Source organism: Polypterus senegalus, chromosome 10, assembly GCF_016835505.1.
Source record: "Polypterus senegalus isolate Bchr_013 chromosome 10, ASM1683550v1, whole genome shotgun sequence".
Lineage (NCBI taxonomy): Eukaryota > Metazoa > Chordata > Cladistia > Polypteriformes > Polypteridae > Polypterus > Polypterus senegalus.
Genome location: NC_053163.1, coordinates 9,169,632 through 9,194,819, shown reverse-complemented (window position 1 = coordinate 9,194,819; position 25,188 = coordinate 9,169,632). Strand labels below are relative to the sequence as shown.

General features: G+C 39.8%; 1 protein-coding gene across 1 annotated transcript; it reads left to right on the top strand.

The window, feature by feature from the left end:
* On the top strand, positions 1 to 24,260 carry LOC120536369 (butyrophilin subfamily 3 member A1-like). The gene is made up of 8 exons (XM_039764694.1): positions 1 to 73; positions 372 to 707; positions 3,307 to 3,582; positions 10,375 to 10,401; positions 16,297 to 16,323; positions 17,727 to 17,753; positions 19,995 to 20,021; positions 23,698 to 24,260. The coding sequence occupies exons 1-8, from the start codon at positions 1 to 3 to the stop codon at positions 24,258 to 24,260; spliced, it is 1,356 nt and encodes a 451-aa protein (XP_039620628.1).
* The last annotated feature ends 928 nt before the right edge of the window (positions 24,261 to 25,188 follow it).

Here is a 25,188-nt window from a genome sequence, read left to right as displayed (position 1 = left end):
ATGAAGAAGTACTGTCAAGAAAGGGAATGCTGCATACTCCTCATCTTCTTTTATGTGGCTCGGGTCCAGACAAGTGAGCGCCTTTCTTTTTATCTTTATAATGAAGTCACAGTTTAACTATGAACAATATAACAATTAGTGGACTTTATCCCTCTTGTTATTGCTTGGTTGTTTCAGTCCATTTTGTTCTTCAAGACATTAATCTCAAGTTAGAAATCTCTAGCACCCCCCTACAGACGTGAATGGAAAAGAAAAAATTGTGTTTAGGAACACATTGGTTTAATTAAGGTTTAACTTTAATGAAGGTTTTGGTATACTGTATCATCTTGTTCCATTATGTTTGATTTTCTTACTCTGTTTTTCTCCATTAGATACCTTTGCAGTCAGTGTCCCATCTGGCCCCATCAATTTTAAGGTGGGTCAGGATGCTGTTATCCCATGCTTCCTATCTCCAAGCATCAGTGCCGTGAACATGAAGGTGACATGGCTTCAAAATCATTTGTTACCCATACTTTTGTATGAGAATCAAATCGAAACATCAGGCCCAAACTTTGCAGGCAGGACAAGCCTCAATGTTGAGCAACTGATTCACGGTGAACTGTCCTTGTTGATAAAGAATGTTCAAGTTATGGATGAAGGACATTATTCCTGTTCTGCCAGTCAGGGTGCCTCAGAACAAAGTGCAAGCATTGAAGTAAAGATTTCAGGTAAGTGTTAACCCAAGTTTTTATCTATTATTATTGGAATGATTCTTCAAATGCAGTATTTCCAGTGTATTTCGATTATACTGTATGTTGTGAGACATGCCCGGACACCATCAGACTGAGACCACACCTTTATAAACCGCACGTTTATTTACAATCAAATTGCACAGCCGCACAGCACACAGTGCTCCCAGCACTAATCACCCTCAATCCAGGCCTCTCTCTGAATGTCCGTGGGCCGCCTTTCTACTCTCCACGGGAGCCTTGTCCTGCTCCCACTCCCGACTCTAGCTCCCAGACTGTAGGAAGGCTTACCCTTTTATTCTCACCTGGATGTGCTCCAGGTTTTCCCTCTGACGAAATTTCCTGGTTTGGTGGAAGTGTCAGGAGAGCACTCGGAAGCACTCCGGGCGTCCTTGGAGGGATCTTCCTCCATCTTTTCGGGTGTGGCGGAAGTAGACAATTCCCGGGCTCTCTGAACCTTGGGGAGCCCCCTGGCGGGGGCCACACGCCCCAATGAGCTTGAGCCTCCTTACTCTTCTCCCGTGGTCCTCCTCTGATCCAGGGCGGTTGCCCCCTCGTGGCCAGGAGGATCTACACGCCACCTCCTGGTCCTTCAAGGCGTCCCGGCTGGGTCTGGCCCCGAGCTGGTTGCGACAATGTATACAGTGGCAACTTTCACGAAGCACTTTGCAGTAAGGGCTCTCTCAGGCGTAAACCTACATAAACCCACTGAGCAAATTATTAGGAACACTCTACCTTATGCTTCCAAAACAAGTTCAGAGTTCCTTGTGTCATGGATTCCACAAGATGTTGTTACACATTTCCAAATATATTGTGTATTACACATGAAATATACTGTATGTCCAGACCGATAACAAATTATTCATGTCTTATCTTTATACCTGCATACAGCTAAATCCCATCTTCCCACTGATTCCAATTTATTTTGGCCTCCCTGTAAGTCACTAAAAGTAGTTTAAGTTGGATACTCTGCCAGAATATGCAGGCTTCAATTTACATCCTTATTAATAACTTGTACTTGGTTAATAATAATCTTCTATAATACACTACCATGGCTGTCTGTTTGTCTGTCCAGGATTTTAAATCACCTGTAGCTCACAAACCGTTTGACCTTTTCATCTGAAATTTGTTACACATGTCTACTGTCTGCTTTCAGGGTGATGATTGACCTCCAAGGTTAAAGGTCAAGCCAGGAAGTTCAAGGTCAAAAGTCAGATAACCTTTAGCTTGAAATTTGGTACACATACACTGCGCTGAAACTCTGCACAACAGCCTTCTATTAAAAGCGAAGAGTTTTGGAATTATTACTCTTTTTATTTTTATTCTATTTTATTGTAGAATCAACTCTCTGCAACCGGTAGTGTCACACAGCTGCCGTTCTCATTCCTGCCACCTTCGCCATCACTTCCCCTACCTCTTCGTATCTTAAATCATTGTACACTACGTTGCGCCTGACCCGGCACAGACTGACCCAGAGGCACGTGTACAAATAACACAGACTTTATTTTCTTCAGCTGGAGGGCACGTCTTCCCTGTAATCCCTCCAGCCATAACACAGTCCCAAAAAGCACTTGAAATAAAGCACAACTAATCACCACAAATACTCCCTTCTGGTGGCACCACTCCTCCCAGGCAACCTCGTCCTCTTCCTCCCGATTCTGGCCGTTGAGTAGTGGCTGCCGGCTCTTTTTGTAGCCCTCCCGGATGTGCTCCAGGTGGTCTAATTGGCCTAATTAGGCAGCACTTCCGGGTGTGGCTGCATTCCAGCCCACAGAGGCTCATTAAGCCATGCAGCTCCTCCGGGTGGTGGCCATGGAGCCCAACAGGTCTGAGTCCTGAAGTCCCACACCTGTGGCCCCGATGTAACCCAGGGGGGTTGCCACCAAGCATTCCGGGGGACATAGAGTGCATCCCATGGCTGCTCCCCAGGATGTAGTGTTGAAGGATGGGACCTGGCCGCCCGTCACAACACATATATGGTCAACGAAGGTCAAGGGTCAATGGAGTATGGTCAAGTCAAGTGTATTCACTGCACGTTATCGTGCAGTGCGTCATTACTGTCTAGTAGGTTTATAATTTGTGTTGTCCCATAATACAATTTAGTCTATTGGATGCTATTTTTAATGCCAGGTTAATATATTTTTGAAATGTACTGGAATGTACAAAAATAATAAATATCTTGTAATTAAAACTCTGAAATATATTGTAAAGTATTATAGCATTTACAGTATAGTTAAAATATAAATAGTAATATTTTCTAAAATGTGGCTTACAGTATATTATTCCTTGTATTTTAAAATAAATTTTTAAAAATATATTGCAATATTCTTCAGTATACTATAAGATATTGTATGGAAAAAGATGATCCACTATGGCAAACACTAATTGGGGTTGAAAGAAGAAGAAGATAATACTGAAAGATATTGTAATATATTTATCCTTGAAGTATATCAATACATATTTTCCAATGTATTAATATTAGTATTAATATATTTGTTTAAAGATATTTACATGTATTTAATGTTTGTAAAGGAACATATGAATCAATTGTCTCACCACTCTATAATCTTTTTTCTAGCTACTGGAACATATCCCTTGATCTCACTGGATGAACAAGGTAACAGAGTTATTCATCTGACATGTGTTTCTGAAGGCTGGTATCCTCCACCAGAGTTGTTCTGGATTGATGGGAGAGGCAGAGATTTAACACTCTCTACTACAAAGGAAAAGAGCAGAGAAGGACTGTTTCTTGTTAAAAGTACAATACTTGTATCGCAGCAAGACAGTCCCCATCTGTCCTGCATGGTCAAAAGCACAGGGAAGACAGAATTAAAGTCAAGAATAGAAATTTCAGGTGAGTCTTAATACATAATATTTATAATTTAAAAATATTTAATAATTCTGTTTTTTAATTGGTGACTTTAAATTGGCTCTGGATGAATGCGTTTGTGTATGTATTAGTGGTATCCTGTTCAGGCCTGGTTTCTATTTTGAACATGAGGCTGCCAGGTGTCATGATTTTGAGACCAAGAGCTTGCAATTGTAAAGTGAAAAAGGTATTACAAAAGAGGAGGTGGGCTATAAGATACCTTGGTCATTAACTACCCTGCCATTGATAACACTGCTGATGACACAAGCGCAATCTCAACAGGAAATGCTGTGCATCAACATCATATGAGGAGCCTAGGAGATAACAATTTTAGTGAGAGATTAAAAAGAGGTTGAGCATAAAGTGTTGGGGACTCGCTAATACATTATTTAATCCAAAAAAAAAATTTTTTAAAAGGCAAAACAAATGTGTCAGTTCAATAATCGTGAACGTTATGTCTCTCTGTTCAGGCTTCCAGAGAGCCTTCTTTTGCAGCGTTTCATGCCCCTCTTACTTGGGTTTGTGTATCAATGCTGACTTCCAGCAACAACTGTTGTTTAAGCAGCCTGCTACACAGTCAAGTCAAGTTGGGGAGCATGCACTGGTACAGTGCATTGCCGCACCCACCACACAACAAAACAACTTGGGATCCCGGTTTGCAACCCCCCAGGCAGTCCCAGCCTCTAGAAGTTACCCTCTATCTGCCACAGCCAGGTGTTACATGGGCGACACCTTGGCTTGGTCCAGCCTCTCTGATCCCCAACAATGAGGATCTTATGAGCCAGATCACCCTCGGGGAAATGTGCCACATGGCCTTGACGCTCCCTGATTCCGCTTTCCGGCACCGAGGCGAGTGCTTTGTGGTGTGAGCTCGATGGAGAGCTCCATCACTCTGCTCTATGGCCTCTGTGCATGCTGTGAGTGCTGCACTTACCTGGTGATGTCAACTGTTCGCTCTCTCTCAAAGTGTATTTTTCTGTTCTGTTCTGTTGTCACCACGACACTTGGTAGTCAATGAAGAAGCTTTAACTGAACAGAATGAGATGGGAGGTGGTCTTCAATTCAAAAGCTCAATAAGATCTGAACACACTTCTCAGTCATGCACAAGAGCGTTTTTCTGGAAGAGATTAATTTAATAATATTTTTGTCAAAATCCATGTGTTTGGGATGTAATGAGCATATGGCTGTGCAGTATACCTGACATGCAGATTATATGACAAGACTAATTTAAGATTTCTTTACGGATGTTTTGATACTGCTTGCTATTGTTCAAGCTGCCATGTTCTGCAGGAAAGCCTGAAGGATTTTATAAGGTGCCCAAGAGGACAGACATGGTCAAAATACAAAGATGGGCCAAATCCTGGGAAATCAAGAATGCACCAACCAACATTTGACAAGAATCAGAATGAAAAATATCCCAACAAAGGCATTTACCTAAAAGGTCATTAAACAAAGGCTATAACAAGGAGCTTGAACTTTGATACAAACAAGTGTGCCATTTGGGGGTGTCAAGTGGAGCGACCGCCCCAGGCGCTGCGCCTAATGGAGCCACACTTTTGAGATCCGCACGTACCATTCGAGCAGATTCATCAAGTTATATTCTCCAGTTATATCTTGATAAAGTCAGCATGTTATCTTGGAAAAATTTAGCTGAGTACTGTAATGAGAAAATCGGGTGTATGTAAACATTATTTTTATTAAATTCGAACACAAGTTTATACAGTCCACACTTACCAGTAATAGCGTTTGATGTAACCAGGCCCGCGTGAGATTGGTCAGCCCTAGGCCCCCCCGTACACCCCTAAGGCCATCTCTGGATACGAATATGATATGATGGTGAACTTTCATCCCTTCAAATTTTGACTGGTACTTCATAATCCCAGAGGACGTGTCCCCAACACTGGGAGCTCAAAAAATGCCAGCCATCTAGTTGTAGGACAAATCTCATTTGATGCGGTCATAGATGGCTGTAGCTCATGGAAGGCAGGGAGGGAGAGGTTTTAGATTCTTGTTTTAGGTGACCTAAGCGTAGGGTGGCATGGTGGCGCAGTGGTAGCGCTGCTGCCTCGCAGTTAGGAGACCCAGGTTCACTTCCCAGGTCCTCCCTGCGTGGAGTTTGCATGTTCTCCCCGTGTCTGCGTGGGTTTCCTCCCACAATCCAAAGACATGCAGGTTAGGTGGATTGGCGATTCTAAATTGGCCTGTTTGTGTGTGTCCTGTGGTGGGTTGGCACCCTGCCCAGGATTGGTTCCTGCCTTGTGCCCTGTGTTGACTGGGATTGGCTCCAGCAGACCCCTGTGACCCTGTATTCGGATTCAGCGAGTTAGAAAATGGATGGATGGATGGAGGTGACCTAAGCAAACATACTGTGCTCAATTGATTTATCATATTTTCCTTTTGTACTTTGCAGTTTAATCTCTTGTTTTGTACTATTAATTATTTTTATTTTCAGACTGAATACAGAGACTGCTATTTAATGAGTGAAACACATTACTACACTTTGAAGCAGTTTTTGTTTGGAAGGAATGTGTTGCAATAAAAACCCGGTACTGATGGCACTGTTCCAACTTCAGTGTTTTTTATTTCTCTAGGGGACTTCTATCGAGCTAAACCTTGGGTAGTGGGCCTGTCTGTAGCCACACCATGTTTGTTACTGTTCATCCTTCTTGTTGCCATTATCACTTATAAGACTGAAAGAAAATACAAAAGTAAGAAAATTATTAACATATTAAGACAAATGTCCAATCAGTGCTATGATGTCACATTTCCTGATTGTCAGTTGTGGGTTATGTCAGATTTTCCAACCGCAGTCACTGATCTCACAGCCAGACCATGTCAACTGTTTCCCATGTCACATTTACTGACTGTGTGCCAAGATTCCAGCACACTTATTCTTACTTCTTTTTGTGACACCCAATAACATGCCACATGATGAAGCTGGTGCTACACAAAGGATTAATAAGCTAACATGTACATCGAGTTCAGCTGCAGTCACAGTCCTCCTTTTTTCCACTCTGTTTTAGCACATAAAACACAAGACATCAGTAATTAGGGCTCGTTTATACTTCACACTCAGAACGCATACGCACAAGCATCACGGCTACTACGCGCTCCCAGCGTTCATTTGACACGTCCTCTGAGCAGGTCCTCAGAAATTTACGTGATGCGTGTGCGAGTTGCAGTACCAGAAAAAAGTTGGTTTGGTGCACAGTGTGCTAAAAGTCGGAATGTGACGTCAGAGTCTCTTGTTACTATCTACATGTGACAGAAAGGCGCTTTGCGGATCCTACGAGATTGATGTGTGCACTTCGATGTTTGACGAATGGTTCGATGTGGTGAAGCAAAATGCCGACATACAAATACATTCGTGGTGGTTTTATATTCAAGCGTGGCATATTCCCGATCGTAATGACACGATTCATTTTATAAGTCTCACATAACGACTTCTATGTCGTCTTTTTTTTCTGGGGTTTCCTCCTGACCTGACAACAATAGATCATCACACAGACCACATTACATGTATGATATTCCAACTCTCTGCACATTTAGAATCCTAAGGTTTATACTTGATGTCACTTTCATGATGAAATGCATTAAAGTATGTACGTTACATTTTACAGATAAATCGTTAATTTCATTTAAATAATGAACACTGTTAATAATTACACACATGGGGTGGCATGGTGACAGACCGGTAGTGCTGCTGTCTCGCAGGGAGTCACGTCGATGGTATTCCCTGCCTGGAGTTTGCATGTTTTTCCTGCTGGGTTTCCACAGTGAGCTCTGGTTTCCTTCCAAAGATATGCAGATCTGGTGACACTAAAATGATGCCAGTGTGTGTATGTGAGCGTGTGCTTGTATTCACCTTGCGATGAGCTGATGCCTCGTCCAGGGATTGTTTCTACCTCGTGCCCAATGCTAGCTGGAATGGACACATCCTTGATTGATGGATTTAATCATTAAACCTCCTTTTCAGAGATATTGCGGTAAGATGTCATCGGAATTTAATGGGTGTTCCAGGCAATTCACAACACAGCAAAGCCGAACCTGTTCTCACCGTGATAAAATCTTGCACTGCCACCTGGTGGATTCCTCCAGATTTACGTAATGTACGCGCAGAAGTATGAACAGTAAAACGCTTGCGTAGCTGGAGCATCCGCTGCAGCATGCATTGTGTCGCAAGAAGTATAAACCCGGCCTTAGAGTAACTTCTCTGATCTTTGTAAGGTTTAAAACATGTGTGCTCCTTATTCCTTGTCGCTAAATTATATACGTTGTGCTTCATGATGAGCATTCGTTGATTTTCAGCCCTCACGCACACAGAGCCCACCCCAACAACTAATGACAAAAGCACACCAGTTTGATTTTTTCAGAGACAGTTGTAGTCTAATTGGACGGAGTCGTTTGGTATGTCCGATTAGGCGACTGTGTCATGGGCGCACCGCTGACTGCCTCCAACTCACTAAGATTTTATAAATGAAGGCCATGACTGAAAACCATGGGAAATTATGACATGGGCTTTAGTTGTTGTATGTTTACATAAGTGTGAATTGTTCCTTGTGTAAAAGTGACCACTCATTGAAATACAATGGAGAAGTCAAATGTTTGACAGCTGCTGACTCTTTAAAGTGAGGCTTCCTGCTTCCATTTAAAGATTTCAGGTTCATTTCAATTTATTGAGGATTTTATTGTTCAGTTCTTCTGTCTCCATCATCATCCTCTTCTTCATAGTGCAGCATGTTGACCTCCCTTACAAAGCAGAGCTTTTGGATGGCCACCAGTATATGGAGGCGATTCAAACATCCATCTCATCAAATTTGTATACACAGTAATGCTTATGTTCTCATCCATAATGTTTGAGACAAAGACACATTTTTCCTTGATTTCTCCATCTGCTCCACATTTTAAGATTACAAATAAAACAATTGATTTGTAATTAAAGTGCACATTGCAGACATTTTGGTTACACCATGTAGAAATAACAAAACTTTTTCTACATGGCCACCACATGGAGTCTATAGTTGCCATTGTTCAACATCAGGACAAGAGCGGTGACATTGAAAGTCATTATGAGGCTGGAAAACGAGAATAAAACCATTTGAGACATCAGTAAAACTTTAGGATGACCTAAATCAACTGTATGAAATATCATGAAGAAGAAGGAACACATCGGTGAGCTCAGTAATCACAAAGGGATTGGTAGGCCAAAGAAGACCTCCAGTGCTGAGGACAGAGGAATCCTCACTGTGATCAAGAAAAAACCCCAAACATCTGTCTGACAGATCAGAAACAGTCTTCAGGAGGCAGATGTGAATGTGTCAGCAGAAGACTTCATGAACAGAAATACAGAGGCCACCAGATAGTCACAAAAACAGGATGGCCGGATTACAGTTAGTGAGAAAGTGCTTAATAGAGCCTTCAGAATTCTCGAAAAAGGTCTTGTGGACAGATGAGATAAAGATGAACCTCATCAGAGTGTTGACAAGAGCAGAGTGTGGAGACAACAAGGAACTGCCCGAGATCCAGCGAAGACCACCTCATGTGTTAAACATGGCGGTGGGGGTGTTATGGTTTGGGCACGAATGGCTGCCACAGGTCCTGGCACACTTCCCTTCATTGATGATGGAACTGCTGATGGCACAATGAATTCTGTGGTGTGTAGAGATATCTGATCTGCTCAAGTTCCAGTCATGGCCTCTAAACTCAATGGACGGCGCTTCATTCTACAACAAGATAATGATCCAAACATACTGCTAAGACAACACAGGAGTTTTTCACAGCTAAAAAATAAAAAAAATCTTCAATGACCAAGCCAGTCACCCGATTACAGTCCAACTTAGCAGGCCTTCCATACAGTTTGCTGAAGAAAAAACATAAGAGGACAAGCCCCCAAAACAAGCAGGGGCTGAAGATGGTTGGGTGTATGAGAGGCTTGGCAAAGCATCACAAGAGAAGACCCTCAGCACCTGATGATGTCTATGAATCACAAACTTCATGCAATCGCTACATACAAGAGATATGCGACAAATTCCAAAACAGACCTGCCATTGCTGTCTCCAAACAATATAGAATCCTGAAATGGGGGTTGGCATGTTGTCTGACCGAAATGTAAGCAAAGACCATTAAATGAAAGTTTGCAATGTGAACTTAAACCATGTGGGGCAGCACAGTGGCGCTGCCGCCTCGTAGTAAGGAGACCTGAGTTCACTTCCTCTGCGTGGAGTTTGCATGTTCTTCCCGTGTCTGTGTGGGTTTCCTCCCACAGTCCAAAGACATGCAGGTTAGGCACATTGGTGAACCTAAATTGTCCCAAGTGTGTGCTTGGTGTGTGTGTGCCCTGCGGTGGGCTGGCACCCTGCCCGGGGTTTGTTCCTGCCTTGCGCCCTGTGTTGGCTGGGATTGAGTCCAGTAGACACCCATGACCCTGTGTTAGGATATATCAGGTTGGATAATGACTGACTGACTGGCTGACTTGAACCATGTCTGAATTGTTTTATTTGCAATTTTAAACCATGGATAAGAGGGGGGAATCAATTTTAAAAAATGGGTCTTGTCCCAAACATTATGGAAGGCACTGTATGTCTTTTGTCATTATATACAGTATGTTGTGTTTTTGTTGCATTATATGGTTGAAGTACATCAGGAATATCCAAATTGTTGCATTTTTCAGCTTAATACTTCTGTTGCTATAATTGTAAGTATAGTAAGAAACTGTAAAAGATACTACATAATCCTAATCCTTTGTTTTCTGCTAAAATTTTATTTGTTTGATTTTAGAGTACAAAAAAGTATTAGAAGATCAAGGTAAGTTGTTCTTAACATTTGCAAAACCTTAGGGCTAAGGTAGTCTGTGGTTGTGAATGTTAAATAATGTAATTGTGTAACTCAAAAAGCTTTAGCAATATATACTCAGCAAAAAAAGAAACGTCCCTTTTTCAGGACTGTGTATTTCAACAATAATGTTTTAAAAATCCAAATAACTTTACAGATCTTCATTGTAAAAGGTTTAAACAATGTTTTCCATGCATGTTCAATTAACCACAATCAATTAATTAACATGAACCTGTGGAATGATCGTTAAGACCTTAACAGCTTACAGAAAGTAGGCATTTATGGTCACAGTTCTAAAAACGCAGGACACTAAAGAGACTTGTCTACCGACTGTGAAAGATGCCCAGGGTCCCTGCTCATCTGCGTGAACGTGCATTAGGCCTGCTGCAGGGAGGCATGAGGACTGCTGAATAAATTGCCATGTCCGCACTGTGAGACGCCTAAGACAGCGCTACAGGGAGACAGGAAGGACAGCTGATCATCCTCGCAGTGGAAGACCACGTGTAACAACACCTGCACAGGATCGGTACATCCGAATATCACACCTGTGTGACAGGTACAGGATGGCCACAACAACTGCCCGAGTCACACCAGGAACACACAATCCCTCCATCAGTGCTCAGACTGTCCGCAATAGGCTGAGAGAGGCTGGACTGAGGGCTTGTAGGCCTGTTGTAAGGCAGGTCCTTACCAGACATCACCAGCAACAACGCCGCCTATGGGCACAAACCCACCTTCGCTGGATCAGACAGGAGTGGCAAAAAGTGCTCTTCACTGATGAGTCACGGTTTTGTCTCACCAGGGGTGATGAACGGATTAGTGTTTATCGTCGAAGGAATTGAGCACGTCTGGGACCTGTTGGATCGCAGGGTGAGGGCTAGGGCCATTCCCCCCAGAAATGTCCAGGAACTTGCAGGTGCCTTGGTGGAAGAGTGGGGTAACATCTCACAGCAAGAACTGACAAATCTGGTCCAGTCCATGAGGAGGAGATGCACTGCAGTACTTCAAGCAGCTGGTGGCCACACCAGATACTGACTGGTACTTTTGATTTTGAGCCTCCCTTCATTCAGGGACACATTGTGAAACATTTTTAGTTTATGTCTTATGGTGTTGACTCTTTTAGTGTTCATACAAATATTTACACATTAAGTTTACTGAAAGTAAAAACAGTTGAAAGTCAGAGGACGTTTCTTTTTTGCTGAGTATATATATATATTTTTTTTTTTTTATTTATTTATTCATTTTATTATAATCAATACATAGTAATCAAGTTTTTACAAAAAAAAGAATTATGCTAAGAACAGATCGATCCCCACCCTTGAGAGAGAGAGCAAGCCAAATGGTGTAAAATTTAAGGCTTGTAAAAAATACCTAAATCAACAAATTCTCTGTGCTTTATAAACTCATTTCAAAATATTACTGATTAGATCCTGCCATGTTTTGAAGAAAGTCTGTACGGATCCTCTAACTGAGTATTTGATTTTTTCCAATTTAAAATAGTATAACACATCGGTTTCCCATTGACTTAAAAGAGGAGAGTTTGGGTTCTTCCAGTTTATCAGAATAAGTCTGCGTGCCAACAGTGTAGTGAATGCGATCACAATTTGTTTGTCTTTCTCCACCTTAAGACCCTCTGGAAGAACCCCAAACACAGCTGTTAATGGGTTAGGAGGGATTGTAAGTCCAAGACTGTCTGAGAGGTAATTAAAATTTTTGTCCAGAATAATGTTAATTTGGTGCAGGCCCAGAACATGTGACCCAGTGAGGCTGGGGCTTGGTTGCAACGTTCGCAGGTTGGATCATGCCCTGGAAACATTTTGAGAGTTTTAGTCGAGACAGATGTGCTCGATATATAATTTTGAGTTGTATAATTGTATGCTTTGCGCATATGGAGCTTGAGTGAATTCTCTGCATTGCTACTTTCCACTCCTTTTCTGATATATTAATTGAGAGGTCATTTTCCCAGTGTCCTCTTGGATCTTTGAAAGGAAGGGATTGTAAAAGGATTTTATATAGTGTTCGATGATTTTATCTCCATTCGTGTTAGTAATTACCGAGATTGCGTTGCGTATCTTGCTTGTGAATTTGTTGCGCTAAAAGCTTATTAGCTTTCTCTCCATGTTCATAATAATGATGTCTGGATTTGTAAATTAGTTGTTCGGTTTCTTTAGTTGTCAAGAGGTTTAATTCTGAATGTAGAGCCTGCCTCCTCTTATGTAGAGTCTCGCTTGGTAGTCTGGCATGTTCTTCATCTATTTTAGTAATTTCACTTTTTATCTCTGCTACTTTCTTCGCTCGGATTTATTTCTGTGGGAAAGATATGAGATAATCTGTCCTCTTAAGAAGGCCTTAAGAGTTTCCCAGAGTATTCCTGCAGAGATCTCAGGGGATGTATTTGTCTCTAGAAAGAATTCGATTTGTTTGGATATAAATTCAGTACAATTCTCGTCAGCTAATAGAAGCGGATTGAGGCGCCATCTGCGGGGTGAGTGTATGGGGCTTAGTAATTTTAACTCCAAGATCATCGGAGCATGGTCTGAAATAACAATAGCATCGTATTTACAAGATTTAATCTTAGGCAAGAAGTTATTATCTATAAAGAAGTAATCAATCCTTGAGTAGCAATGATGTACTGGTGAGTAGAAAGAATATGTTCTTGAATTTGGGTTTAAAACCTCCAGGGATCTGATAAGTTGTGATCAGTTAAAACTTTGTAATTATCTTTGCGGTGTTAGTTGCCGTTCCCCCTGTGGAGGAAGTCTTATCTAAAAGTGGATTTAGAACACAATTAAAGTCCCCAGCCATTATAAGTTTATGAGTGTTCAGATTGGGAATGGATGCAAATAAATTTTGTATAAATTCCTTATCATCAACATTAGGTGCATAAACATTTATCAAAATCATTTTACAGTTAGATAAGTCTCCCATGACCATCACATATCTCCCTTCAGGATCCAATACTACATCTGATGCTACAAATGGTACTGTTCTATGTATGAGAATTCCCACCCCTCTAGTTTTCTTTGTAAAACTAGAATGGAACATTTGGCCAGTCCAGTCTTTTTGCAGCCGGAACTGATCCTTACTTAGTAAGTGGGTTTCCTGTAAAAATACTATTTTAGCATTTAGACCTGTTAGGTGAGCAAGTACTTTCTTTCTCTTTAATTCGTGATTCAGGCCTTTAACATTCCAGCTTACGAAGTTAACTGTCCCATCATGGAGACACTGATTCTGAGTTTTTTATGTCATTTTATAGTCTTAACTGAAAGTGAGATAGTTTAGGTTTTAATTTCCTATTCCCCCAAGAGTTGTTGCCATGCAGCTTATTATTACGTTGATAGTTATAATTATAAACTCATTTCAAAATATTACTGATTAGATCCTGCCATGTTTTGAAGGGTGGGGGGTTAAGGGGGGAAGAGAAAGAGAGCAGGCTTGAGTATATATTTTTAAAATAAATACAGAATGAACGGTTCAATTCAAGGTTGACATGAACGATGACCAGAGCTGTGACTTGTTTGCAGATGTGCCACTACCTCTTCAATGGCCAAGCCACATGCCTGCTTGTCAGAACCACGTTGAGTATCGTCAGAAGTTGTGAATGTGGACTGGTGCTGGACCAATACTAAAATTATGACATTGGTTTCAATACCAGCTTTGGTACCTCAGTACCGGTGCTAAAACAATACCGACGCATATAACAGATAACTGTTACAAAATAGAATTCAAAATGAATGTTTTCCACAGTGGTGGGCTGGCGCCCTGCCCAGGGTTTGTTTCCAGCCTTGTGCCCTGTGTTGGCTGGGATTGGCTTCAGCAGACCCCTGTGACCCTGTAGTTAGGATATAGTGGGTTGGAAAATGACTGACTGAATGATATCCATCCATCCATTATCTATATATATATACATCTTATACATCACTCGTAAAATAAAAGCATGGGTGGTTTTCATCAATCAATAAAATCTTAGCAAAAGCGCCCATGCTTTTATTTTACGAGTGATGTATGAGAGACTTATTTTTTACTTTTTAGTACACTTTTTAACTTGATATAAGTGTAGGTTTTAAAAAGTATTTTTTTCATACTGTATATATATATTTTTGTTATTAAATCATGCTTACATTAAAAAAAAAAAAAACTTTGAAGCAGTCGCAAAGTAGTCAAACCAAAAAAGTTTATTTGACAGACCAACAATCTATAGCAGTGGTGTACAAGCATCAGAGTTAGTGCGACTGTCTCACCGCACCATAACTAGATCTGGAGCATTCACCTCCTCCTCATGACCACACATTTTTCTCTAGGTTGTCCAGTTATCCACATAAGTCTTAAAATCATCTAGGGACTGAATTGATAAGTTTGTGCAGTTAGGGCACAATTTGTCACTGAACTGTACCACACACAGGTTTGAAAAGATTAGTGACTCAGTTCTGTCAGACAGATGCCATCCTCTTTTTCTTAAATTTGAGTTGTTGCCATCAGGATGCAGATTTAGGTTTCAGAGGGTAAAGAGTGACAGATGTAAGTCTTTCATTCCCAGAGGTATAAGCATTTAGAATTGTTTTACTTGCTGCTAAATGCTACGTACTGGTATGTATTATTCTTGAGTGTGTGTACTCAAGATTACATTGGTTACATTTACATTTATTGATCATTTTTCTTACTTGTTGTATCTGTGTAATGATGTCTTATGTTTTGTGCTTTTCTGCTGCAAACAAATTTCCCTCTCGAATAATAAAGTCTACTTAAACCTAAACCCAACCCACCTTAGTATGTCCACAATCCAAATAATAAAAATGTCAATTAGTGCATTTATAAGTCTGAAGGATCAAACACATATAATTGGCTTTCTGGATAAAATATAAGCAGAGGTTGTTGGTAGAGCTCTTTTCTGAAGGAAGCCTCCATGCTCTGAAAATGTTTTGTTCTTGGTCTTTCTACACCATATTAGGCACAGAACATAACAACAGTACTGAAGCTGCATATCTGCTATAAATGTGACTGAAAAGAAGAAGTACACCATCATACCTCACCAATACATAGGCAGCCACATTTGGGAAAAAAAGTGACAGAATGACAATGTGTCATGGTCCCTTACCACCAGACAATACAAGAGGAATCCTTGATTTGAAATTGTAAACGTACAAATTCTTAGCAGTAAGCAATTTCTGAATTTCCAGTCACCTTTATGTGGACCATACCTGTCTGTTGCCATCGGTCTCTGCGTCTCCTTTTCTTTCGTATGGTTAGTGTGACACAAAACAGTTGAGTGAGCTCCCTTCTCCATTTAAACTGGCTGAGTGAGCAATCACAATATTGAAGGCACTTGTGACAGTCATTAATTTCTAAAATGTTTTTATTTTGGAATTAGCAGGAATTGAGTTCTTCTTTTTTTGGTTTGTTCCACTGCAAATCAAAAACATGCATCTTTTAACTTCAATACGTTTCAGGAAGAATGGTGAAATTATTTAAATAAAATGCAAAGGTTTTAATATTTTGGGTCACATGTGTAAATTCCTGGATATGTTACTGTTTATAAATTAATTAAAATTATACCCAAAGCATTTATTTCAAATTAATTGTTATTTCTTTTCTACAGAAAGTAGTTTAGATAAAACAAGAAAAGGTAAGTTATATACTTACACATTAAAAGGAGTATCTATAATGCATGTAATTATTCATATACAAGAATTGATCCTCTATGCGTGTATATACTGTGTGTATATATATATATATATATATATATATATATATATATATATATATATATATATATATATATATATATATAAAATCATGCTTACCTTACAAAATTTTAAGCATTTGCAAAGTAGTCAATTTTCTGATAATATTTTACTTCTTTGCTTTTAGAGTGTGATGATCTTAAAACACAATATGGTAAGTTAAAGTGTTCTTAACATTTTATTCATTTTGGGGCTTAATAGGGCCGAGGTGGGAATGTAATCATCTAATGCAATAACGTATGTGAAATGTTATGTTAGCACAATACATCCATTTTCCTACCCGCTGAATGCCAACACAGGGCACAAGGCAGAAACCAATCCCGGGCAGGGTGCCAACCCACCGCAGGACACAAATAAACACACCAAAGGGCAAATTTAGAATCGCTAATCCACCTAACCTGAATGTCTTTGGGAGGAAACCGGAGCGCCCAGAGGAATCCCACGCAGACATTGGGAGAACATGCAAACTCCACGCAGGCAGGACCCGGGAAGCGAACCCGGGTCCCCTAACTGTGAGGCAGCAGCGCTACCACTGCGCCACCCTCTAGCACAATACATATTCCTCAAATTACTTTTACCATCTATTCATCCATCCATTTTCTAAAAGTATTATCCTTTTCAGGGTCACTATCTCAGTACAGTGTCAAAGTACACTAAAGAACATCCAGTCCAACACCTATGGAGTGAATATGAAATATACAAAGTCATTAAATATTTCTAGTTTGACTGTATATATTTTAAGAGTGAATTTTGAAAATCTAAAATCAAATAGTAAATATATGAAGTGAACAAACAAATAAATAAATGTAGATAGATAGATAGATAGATAGATAGATAGATAGATAGATAGATAGATAGATAGATAGATAGATAGATAGATAGATAGATTGGCCTGTAGTAGCATCACCGAGCCTCAAACACCAGACACAACTACACAACACAGTCATGGGTTCAAATACAAGGAGCTTATTCCTTCATGAGCTCTTTTTCCTCTTTCCACATCACCCCATGTAGTCTCATCGATCTGGCTTCTTTTATGCTGGACGCAGGAGTACTTCTGGTGCCACAGCAGTGCATGTTGGAGGCACCTCTGGGTTAGCTGGAAGCAATTCAAAGAAGGTATATTGCTTGCCTGTAACTGTACCAGATGGCACCCAAGAACCCTGAGAGGGCTGTCCCATTTAACTACAATTTCCATCCTGTCCTGAATTTTGGGTTCCACTAGTGGAATACTGTCATTGTGTGTACTGAGGGAGAACATGACCCTTGGAAGCAGCCACCATCTCAAACTCCAATCAGACGTTCCTTCTGAAAAAGGTACATTTAGTTATTCTTGTAAGGAAGTCTGTCAATCTACGTCCTTCCATTCTGGTCTCCCTTCCTGGTAAAGAACCAACTTCAGTCCTGGTCAGGATGCCAGAGTATTGAGCATAGCACTCACATGATATATATAATTTTTTTGTTTTATTTTTAGTATATCAAAATATCTAAAATGATGCTTAAAGCATTTGATTCAAATTAATTATTTGTTATTGTTGCTATGTGTTTTTTCTACAGATAACTGTAAACAGCAAGCTAGAGAAGGTAAGTAAGATACTTTCTGTACATGTTAAAAGGATACCTACAGTTCATGCTAATTGCTTATATATAATTCCTTCACAATGTATTCATTTTTTCACGTTATTCTGCAGTCTTGTGCTAAAATCATTTAAATCTATTTTTGCCTTCATCAATCAACACTCAATACCCCAGAATGACAAAGAAAAACAGGATTTTAGAAATTTTTGTAAATTATTTGTATTAAAGCCAATCCTGTTTTTTTTTATTATTATTATTATTTTTTTAACCAAGCTTTAAAAAAAGGATTTGAAGCAATATCACCAAATATGACATACAGCAGCAGTCACTGGTGGTGGTGCGGCGGCGTAGGAGTGTCTCACAGCACCATGAGTGGGTCTGAAAGCCAGCCCTGCCAGCCCTGCTCATTGTCTCTGTGGAGTGTGTACATCCTGCTCAGAGGTTTTTCTCCAAGTATTTCTGAGATCTCACAGTCAGATAGGGACTGGACCATTCACTTTGCAATTTAAAGTTCAAACAATGTAGATTATAAGAGGTCACACTATTTGTCAAGTAAGCCTGTGAAGTCATTTCAATAATTTGACAGATTACCTGAAGTCTGCAACATATGGATGACAAATAAAAATGGAATAACACATATTCATCATTGGTATTTTTTAACTTCTTTGAAACTATCCATTATCCAGCCCGCTATATCCTAACTACAGGGTCATGGGGGTTTGCTGGAGCCAATCCCAGCCAACACAGGGCGCAAGGCAGGAAACAAACCCCGGGCAGGGCGCCAGCCCACCACAGGGCACACACACACCAAGCACAATTTAGGATCGCCAATGTATCTAAGCTGCATGTCTTTGGGAGGAAACCCACACAGACACAGGGAGAACATGCAAACTACACGCAGGGAGGACCCGGGAAGAGAACCTGGGTCTCCTAACTGCGAGGCAGCAGCGCTACCACTGCGCCACCGTGCCGCCCTCTTTAAAACTCTCTAAAATTTAATCTTTAATAATATTCATGTATTTAATGTTAAACATTTCCTTTACATTTGTGTGGAATCTGAAGCATAAATAGAACAATACATGTAGAATATATTATTTTAAAATACCACAAAATGTCTTTATTTTATTAGAATAACATTCTTATATTTTTATTTCATGATAGCTGAGCTAATAAATACTTTATACATTGTGGAAGAAATTAAAAATATGTATTAAAGAAAGAAACTTCTCCTCTACTGGGAAGATTTTGATAAACCCTCTCGGAGACAGAAACCAGGCAGGAGGAAACTTGTCCACTGCATCTTTAGTTATCTCCGCAGCAAATGCTGATGAGGGAGCATTCATCACAGCAGTCTGTTACAAAACGATCAAAAAATAAGGGCAGAGGTCTAATTCATAAACAACTGAATTTACATAACAGTGCTGATTAATGCTTACATTTACTCTGATTGGTTCTGTTGGCTTACACCCAGATAACTAATTGAAATAAAAATCTACTCTACCACTCTCTTGTTCTTCTTATATCTCTTAGGTTCAGCTATTACCCATGAAATCTCAGTGTATGTGACAACTGTCCAGTCCTGTTGTTTACAGGACGTCTTAATCGAGATGAAGTAAGATGTAGGAAGAGATTTACTACATTTTATTTATGACATCAGCCTTTCTCCTAGTACATTCTTGTCTTTTATTTATTTAACCATTTCAGTTTTTCTGCTTATGACATTTATAAAACAGATGTTTATATATTTCAGTGTGCACTGCAAACCAAAATGCTTTAACTATTATCTAAATTATTCTAAAATATACACAAATGTGAGACTGTGTTGCTTTTTCGCTTTGTGCTTATGCTGAAATATAGAAAACATTTTAAAGGAACAACAGTTCAACTAAAATCTCCATTTAAGGTTGGACAAGCTACTGTTAACTACTGCCCAGAGTAATGAAGATTATGACAACGCTAGCTCCCCTCACTCAAATGCTCCGTGAACAGGCCAGCATTGTTAAAGGCTCCTTTTCCTATCCAACTCTGACTTTTACAGGACAAGCTCAAAGCTTGGAATGCAATATTTTTGACCTACAGTATTTAATTTCTGTAGGTCTCTTCTTCAAGCTGAGTACCTTCTTTTTATTTCTTGACAATAGTTTATGTTCTTGTCCATCCTGTACAAATGGCAAATCTCAGATTGTGTTTTTAAAAGTAGGAAGTCAGGGTTTCAGTACTATAATTGAATTCAATTTGTTTTTACAGAAATACAAAAAGCACGCGAATATGCACGTGAGTATATTTTTAATAATTGCTTCCATTCTTTCTGCTACGGACTGGCAATCTGTCTGTTGCTATTTTCTGATTTGGGACAGGTGCTGCCATGATAGCCTCCTAAATTTGATTAAGAGTTCTCACTATATACTTTGGCAATGTGTTGGTACCACAGCTTGTTAATCATTTCATGGTTGACCCATTTGTAGATTTGTTATCTATCAAGACTACATGCTGTCACTTTATATATAAGCACCATCATAATGTCAAGTGGTTTTTCCATGGATGTACTAATTAAATGTAAGGTGTAAATGTATGATAGATATACTTGAATCATTGAAGTTGTTATCCATTCAATCAAGTTAATTTGAAACAACTATTGTACTTGTATTTAAAGTTCATCCCATGGGAAAGTTATTTTTTTATCAAAAATAAACAGCACTGATGTGCATACAAATGAGTCCAAAACAAGACTGAGGATTTAGGGAAAAGGGACAGGCTTTTAAAGGGGTAGACAGGAAGAAAGGTCATAAGGATCAGGCTCATGATCTTTAGCCATTGGTTCGAGCCCGGAAGTGACATCACAGGGGCCGGAGCCGGTAAGGTCTCCTTCCATTGGCTCGGTCCTGGAAGTGACGTCAAGAGAGCCAGACGGAATCTCCCGGGAATGGTCTACAGGAAAGAGAGAAAAAGAGTCAGTGCACTCTGCCAGCTCCTGGCATGCCTCAAAACTGCCGTCACTTAAGCCCTTTAGCTGCCTCTCATACGCACGTGTGTGACAATATATATATATATATATCGATATAATTTTAGCTATAAGTTATATGTATTTAATCATGCAAAATATAAGCAAATATGATTTGGATGAAATATGCATGGGTGTGTCAAATCAAAACCTTAAAATTGCAACAGGAATTCTAAACATTGTACAATTGTCATGTAAATTGACAGCCTGCCAGATGACATCCTCAGGGATTACTGCATGTTAGGACCACTCAAAGAGGCGATGGGAAAAAAGACTTTCAACAACAACATTTATTTATATAGCACATTATCCATCCATCCATCCATTTTCCAACCCGCTGAATCCAAGCACGGGGTCACAGGGGTCTGCTGGAGCCAATCCCAGCCAACACAGGGCACAAGGCAGGAACCAATCCCGGGCAGGGTGCCAACCCACCGCTGTATATAGCACATTATCATACCAATAATGTAGCTCAAAATGCTTTACATGATGAAGAAAAGAGAAATAAAAGACTTAGAAAAGAATTAGAATAAGACAACACTAATTGACATAGAATAACAGTAAGGTCCGATGGTCAGGGAGGACAGAAAAAACAAAAAAAACTCCAGACAGCTGGCGAGAAAAATAAAATCTGCAGGGGTTCCAGGCCACGAGACCTCCCAGTCCCCTCTGGGCATTCTACCTAACATAAATGTAAACAGTCCTCTTTGTATTTAGGGTTCTCTTGGATGGACTTGATGATGATGGTCATGCAGACTTCAAGTCAGATGAAGAGGTGCAGCAGGTGGTGGATGAGTGGCTGCACATGAGACAAAATACTTTCTTTCTACAGCAATCCATGCACATTGAGAGCACTAGGGGACCTGAATCAAATGCCACTGAGATTATGTAAAAAAAATAATACAGTTAAATGGCACCTCTGCTGCGATAAATCAGAAAAAAAAAATTATCTAAGGTTTTCATTTGACTAGCCCTCATTTTTCAGAATTTAACATGAGTTCATATTCACAAACATTTGTGCTGAACTTTACTTTTTAAACATTTAACTGTCTGTCTGCTTCTTTGTTTTGACTGTTAAGAGAAGGACAAACAGATGTAATTACATCTACACCCTAAATCAAAGTAATTTCTACTGCCTCTTCTCCAATGGCTCCTGAGTCCTGTGTTCAAGTCCAGTTCTGAGTCTTGCTTCCTTATTCATCCAAAAGACATACAAGTTAAGTTGATTAGTAACTCCACATTAACTCAGTGTGAGCGTCAATGTGTGAGAGCACATGACCTGCAGTGAACCTTTACCACATCCGAGGCAAGTTCCTACAGCACATTGATCTTGATTCAATGACATCCGTAATCACAACATTACAGGCGGCGCTGCTGTCAGACACATTGCTGTCTAAGTGTTTATTGCCAACAGCAACAAACACCCAGAAGAAACCTGGCATTTCAACGATATCATTGATGGGCCGCTAAAAAATATTAGCCACACAGACAATAATAAAACAATAACAGGAAAGCAACTAAAATAGACAATAAAGTAATTGTATTTGTTATGCCTGTTATACACTGCGTAATTTTCTGAGATTGTAGTCAAGCGACTATTCACACTGCATGATAGAATTGCTAGCCACATATGTGTTGAAGCTATATGACCACGTTTGGTCGGATTGGTATATCATGACGTGGGTGCTGAGTCTATATGTGTGCACGGTCCAGACGGACAGTTTTACAAAAAAGCTTTACCCAGACACACTTTTCATATTTCAACAAAGAAATGAGCTGTGTTACTTACTTTGCTCTGAAAGTACACAAAAGAAAAAGACATAACTGGATACATGGATGGTCTGTCTATTTTACAGAGAAAACTGGAGGTATGTAATCTATGTAATTTAACATTGTTTGTGTTTAATTCGGGTTTTCCCAGGAAACATTGCTGAAAATAGTTTTGTCATTGGCTGTTTAGTTATCTGTATGTTGCTATATGAAATATCAGAATAGCAACGGCAACACCCAATGTAGATTGCGCACTTATTACATTCACTGCACAATAAATTTTCCTAAATTTGATCAGAAAATTGGCTCATGAGACTGTTCACACTACAAGAGAGCTGACTGAAATTTCAGACATGACAGGAATTCTTACAACCGTACGACAGGCCAATCATAATATGCAATTAGACATCGACACCCCTCTCATATTGTATGTGAAGCAATGGCCGATGAAGCCAAGATTCTGTCTGACTCAGAAAATTTGACTAGAAATTGTCCCAAAACTGCACAGTGTATTCCCGGCTTTAGACTGTCTTTCTTCCCACATGACAAAAACCCTTGTAGGGTAGAGTGACTGATGAATCTAATTTAGTCTGTGTGATGGATGTAGATGTCCATCCATCCATCCATAACCCGCTATATCCTAACTAAGGGTCACAGGTGTCTGCTGGAGCCAATCCTAGCCAACACAGGGCGCAAGGCAGGGAACAAACACTGGGCAGGGCGCCATCCCACCTCAGGGCACCCATACACCAAGGACAAATTAGGATCACCAATTTACCTAACCTGCATGTCTTTGGACTGTGGGAGGAAACCAGAGTAAAAAGGGGGAGAACATGCAAACTCCACGCAGGGACGACCTGGGAAGCGAACCCAGGTCTCTAACTGCCAGGCAGCAGCGCTACCACTGCACCACCATGCCGCTGGATGTCGATGTGTGTGTGAATATCCCATAAGATGGATAGGTGCGCCATCTAGATACTTTACTACACAAATCCTATCAGGACAGACTGGCTCCCTGTACTCTATACTGGAAGAAGCAAATGGACAGGTCATGGGATTCACTGCAAAAGCGTTTCTGTTCCCTTAAATAAGGTCCAAGATAACAGTAAAATCTTTTTTATGTTTTATTTTCCTTCTTCATAAAATTTATCAAGAACTTTTTGTTTTGTTTTTCTCAAGGTGACTTAACTCTGGACCCGGCAACATCTCACCCCAAGCTAAAAGTGTCGGAGGATAACAAATCAGTCAAATATGCAAAAGAGCAGACTGATGTTCCCAATAATGAACAGCGCTATAAGTATTGGTCAGGTGTTCTGGGAAGTGAAGGGTTCACCTCTGGACAGCATTACTGGGAGGTGAACGTAAAGGACTTGAATCACTGGGATTTGGGCATTGCTAAAGAGTCCGTTTCCAGAGACCAAATTGGAGACATTCAGCCTAAAATGGGCTACTGGAGCATCTGGTTTGTTTACAAGGAATACAGGGCGCTTGATGAAGCAAGAAGTGTCATAAGAACAAATGGACACGTTGATGTTGTTGGTGTGCATCTAAATTATGATGAGGGGAAGGTCGTGTTTTATGACATAAATAATTACTTTCACCTTTACACTTTCCATGCTGAATTCAAAGAAAAGGTTTTTCCTTTCTTTAATCCCTGGGGTAATGAAACTGAAATGAAGATAATGACATGTAGTAACGAGGTAGAAAATATAGAAAATAGCATAACATCTGGGTGTATTTGATGACTAAGTTAGCTGATATAAAAGTTAGAGCATTTCACATTTTTAATTACTTCATCAAAGACTTAGTTATTACACTTTTGTTAAGTATATGTATAACAATGAGTCATATTCAACAATAACAGTGATAATAGAATGCATAGCATATGACTCATACAATTGCTTTTATATTATTTCCTTTTATTCCCAATTTGTTATATTGATTTTTTCCAGTAGTTCCATTTATTCATTCATCATAGTCATCAAGACTCCTTAAAAAGGATATTTATTCACAACAATCTGGAAATTGCAGAATGAGAAAAAGAGTCAAAAGGAGATGCCAACATGTCAATCAGAAAGCAAAAAAGTTCCAATACAAAAAAAAAAACTAAATCAAAATCCTTAGGTAGATGCAAAAAAGAGTAGAAATAAACAGAAAATCCAATGACAATAGCAATAGCAGTACTTATATATATATACAGTGGAACCTCAGGTCACGAATGTCTCGGAACAAGTACAAATCGGCCAAACTTTTGTATCTGTTCACGACCACACACTCGGGTGACGAACAAGCCAGTTTCCCTTCTGGTTCGTACGCGCCGGTGAATTACGCACATGTTCAGTCTCTCCCTGTACAGTACATTGTTCTCAGTCAGACGTGCATCGCAGAGAGGGACTTTACCTCAAAACTGTAATCTCCTCTCCACCCAGTTCCTCCTCACTTCCTTCATGCTAGAACTCGACTCATGCAAGGTTAGTTTTCTTGGTTGTTTATGGTTAGTTTATGTATAAATTACAGATTTTTCAAATATTCATTTTGTTCCCTGTGCTTAAAACTCATTAAAAAAAAGTGTTTACTGTGAGCGGTTTGTAAGGCTCGTGAACTCCTGCAATGTTAGTTTTCTCTGTTCAAGGTTTTCTCAGTGTTATTCAATGTTTTTACATTTAGTTT

Bases quoted from the DNA above. Each gene is read 5' to 3' on its own strand.
- LOC120536369 (XM_039764694.1), top strand. From the start codon at position 1: ATGAAGAAGTACTGTCAAGAAAGGGAATGCTGCATACTCCTCATCTTC. The intron at 74-371 runs GTGAGCGCCTTT...TTTCTCCATTAG, and splicing joins TGTGGCTCGGGTCCAGACAA to ATACCTTTGCAGTCAGTGTC. The intron at 16,324-17,726 runs GTAAGTTAAAGT...TTTTTTCTACAG, and splicing joins TGATCTTAAAACACAATATG to ATAACTGTAAACAGCAAGCT.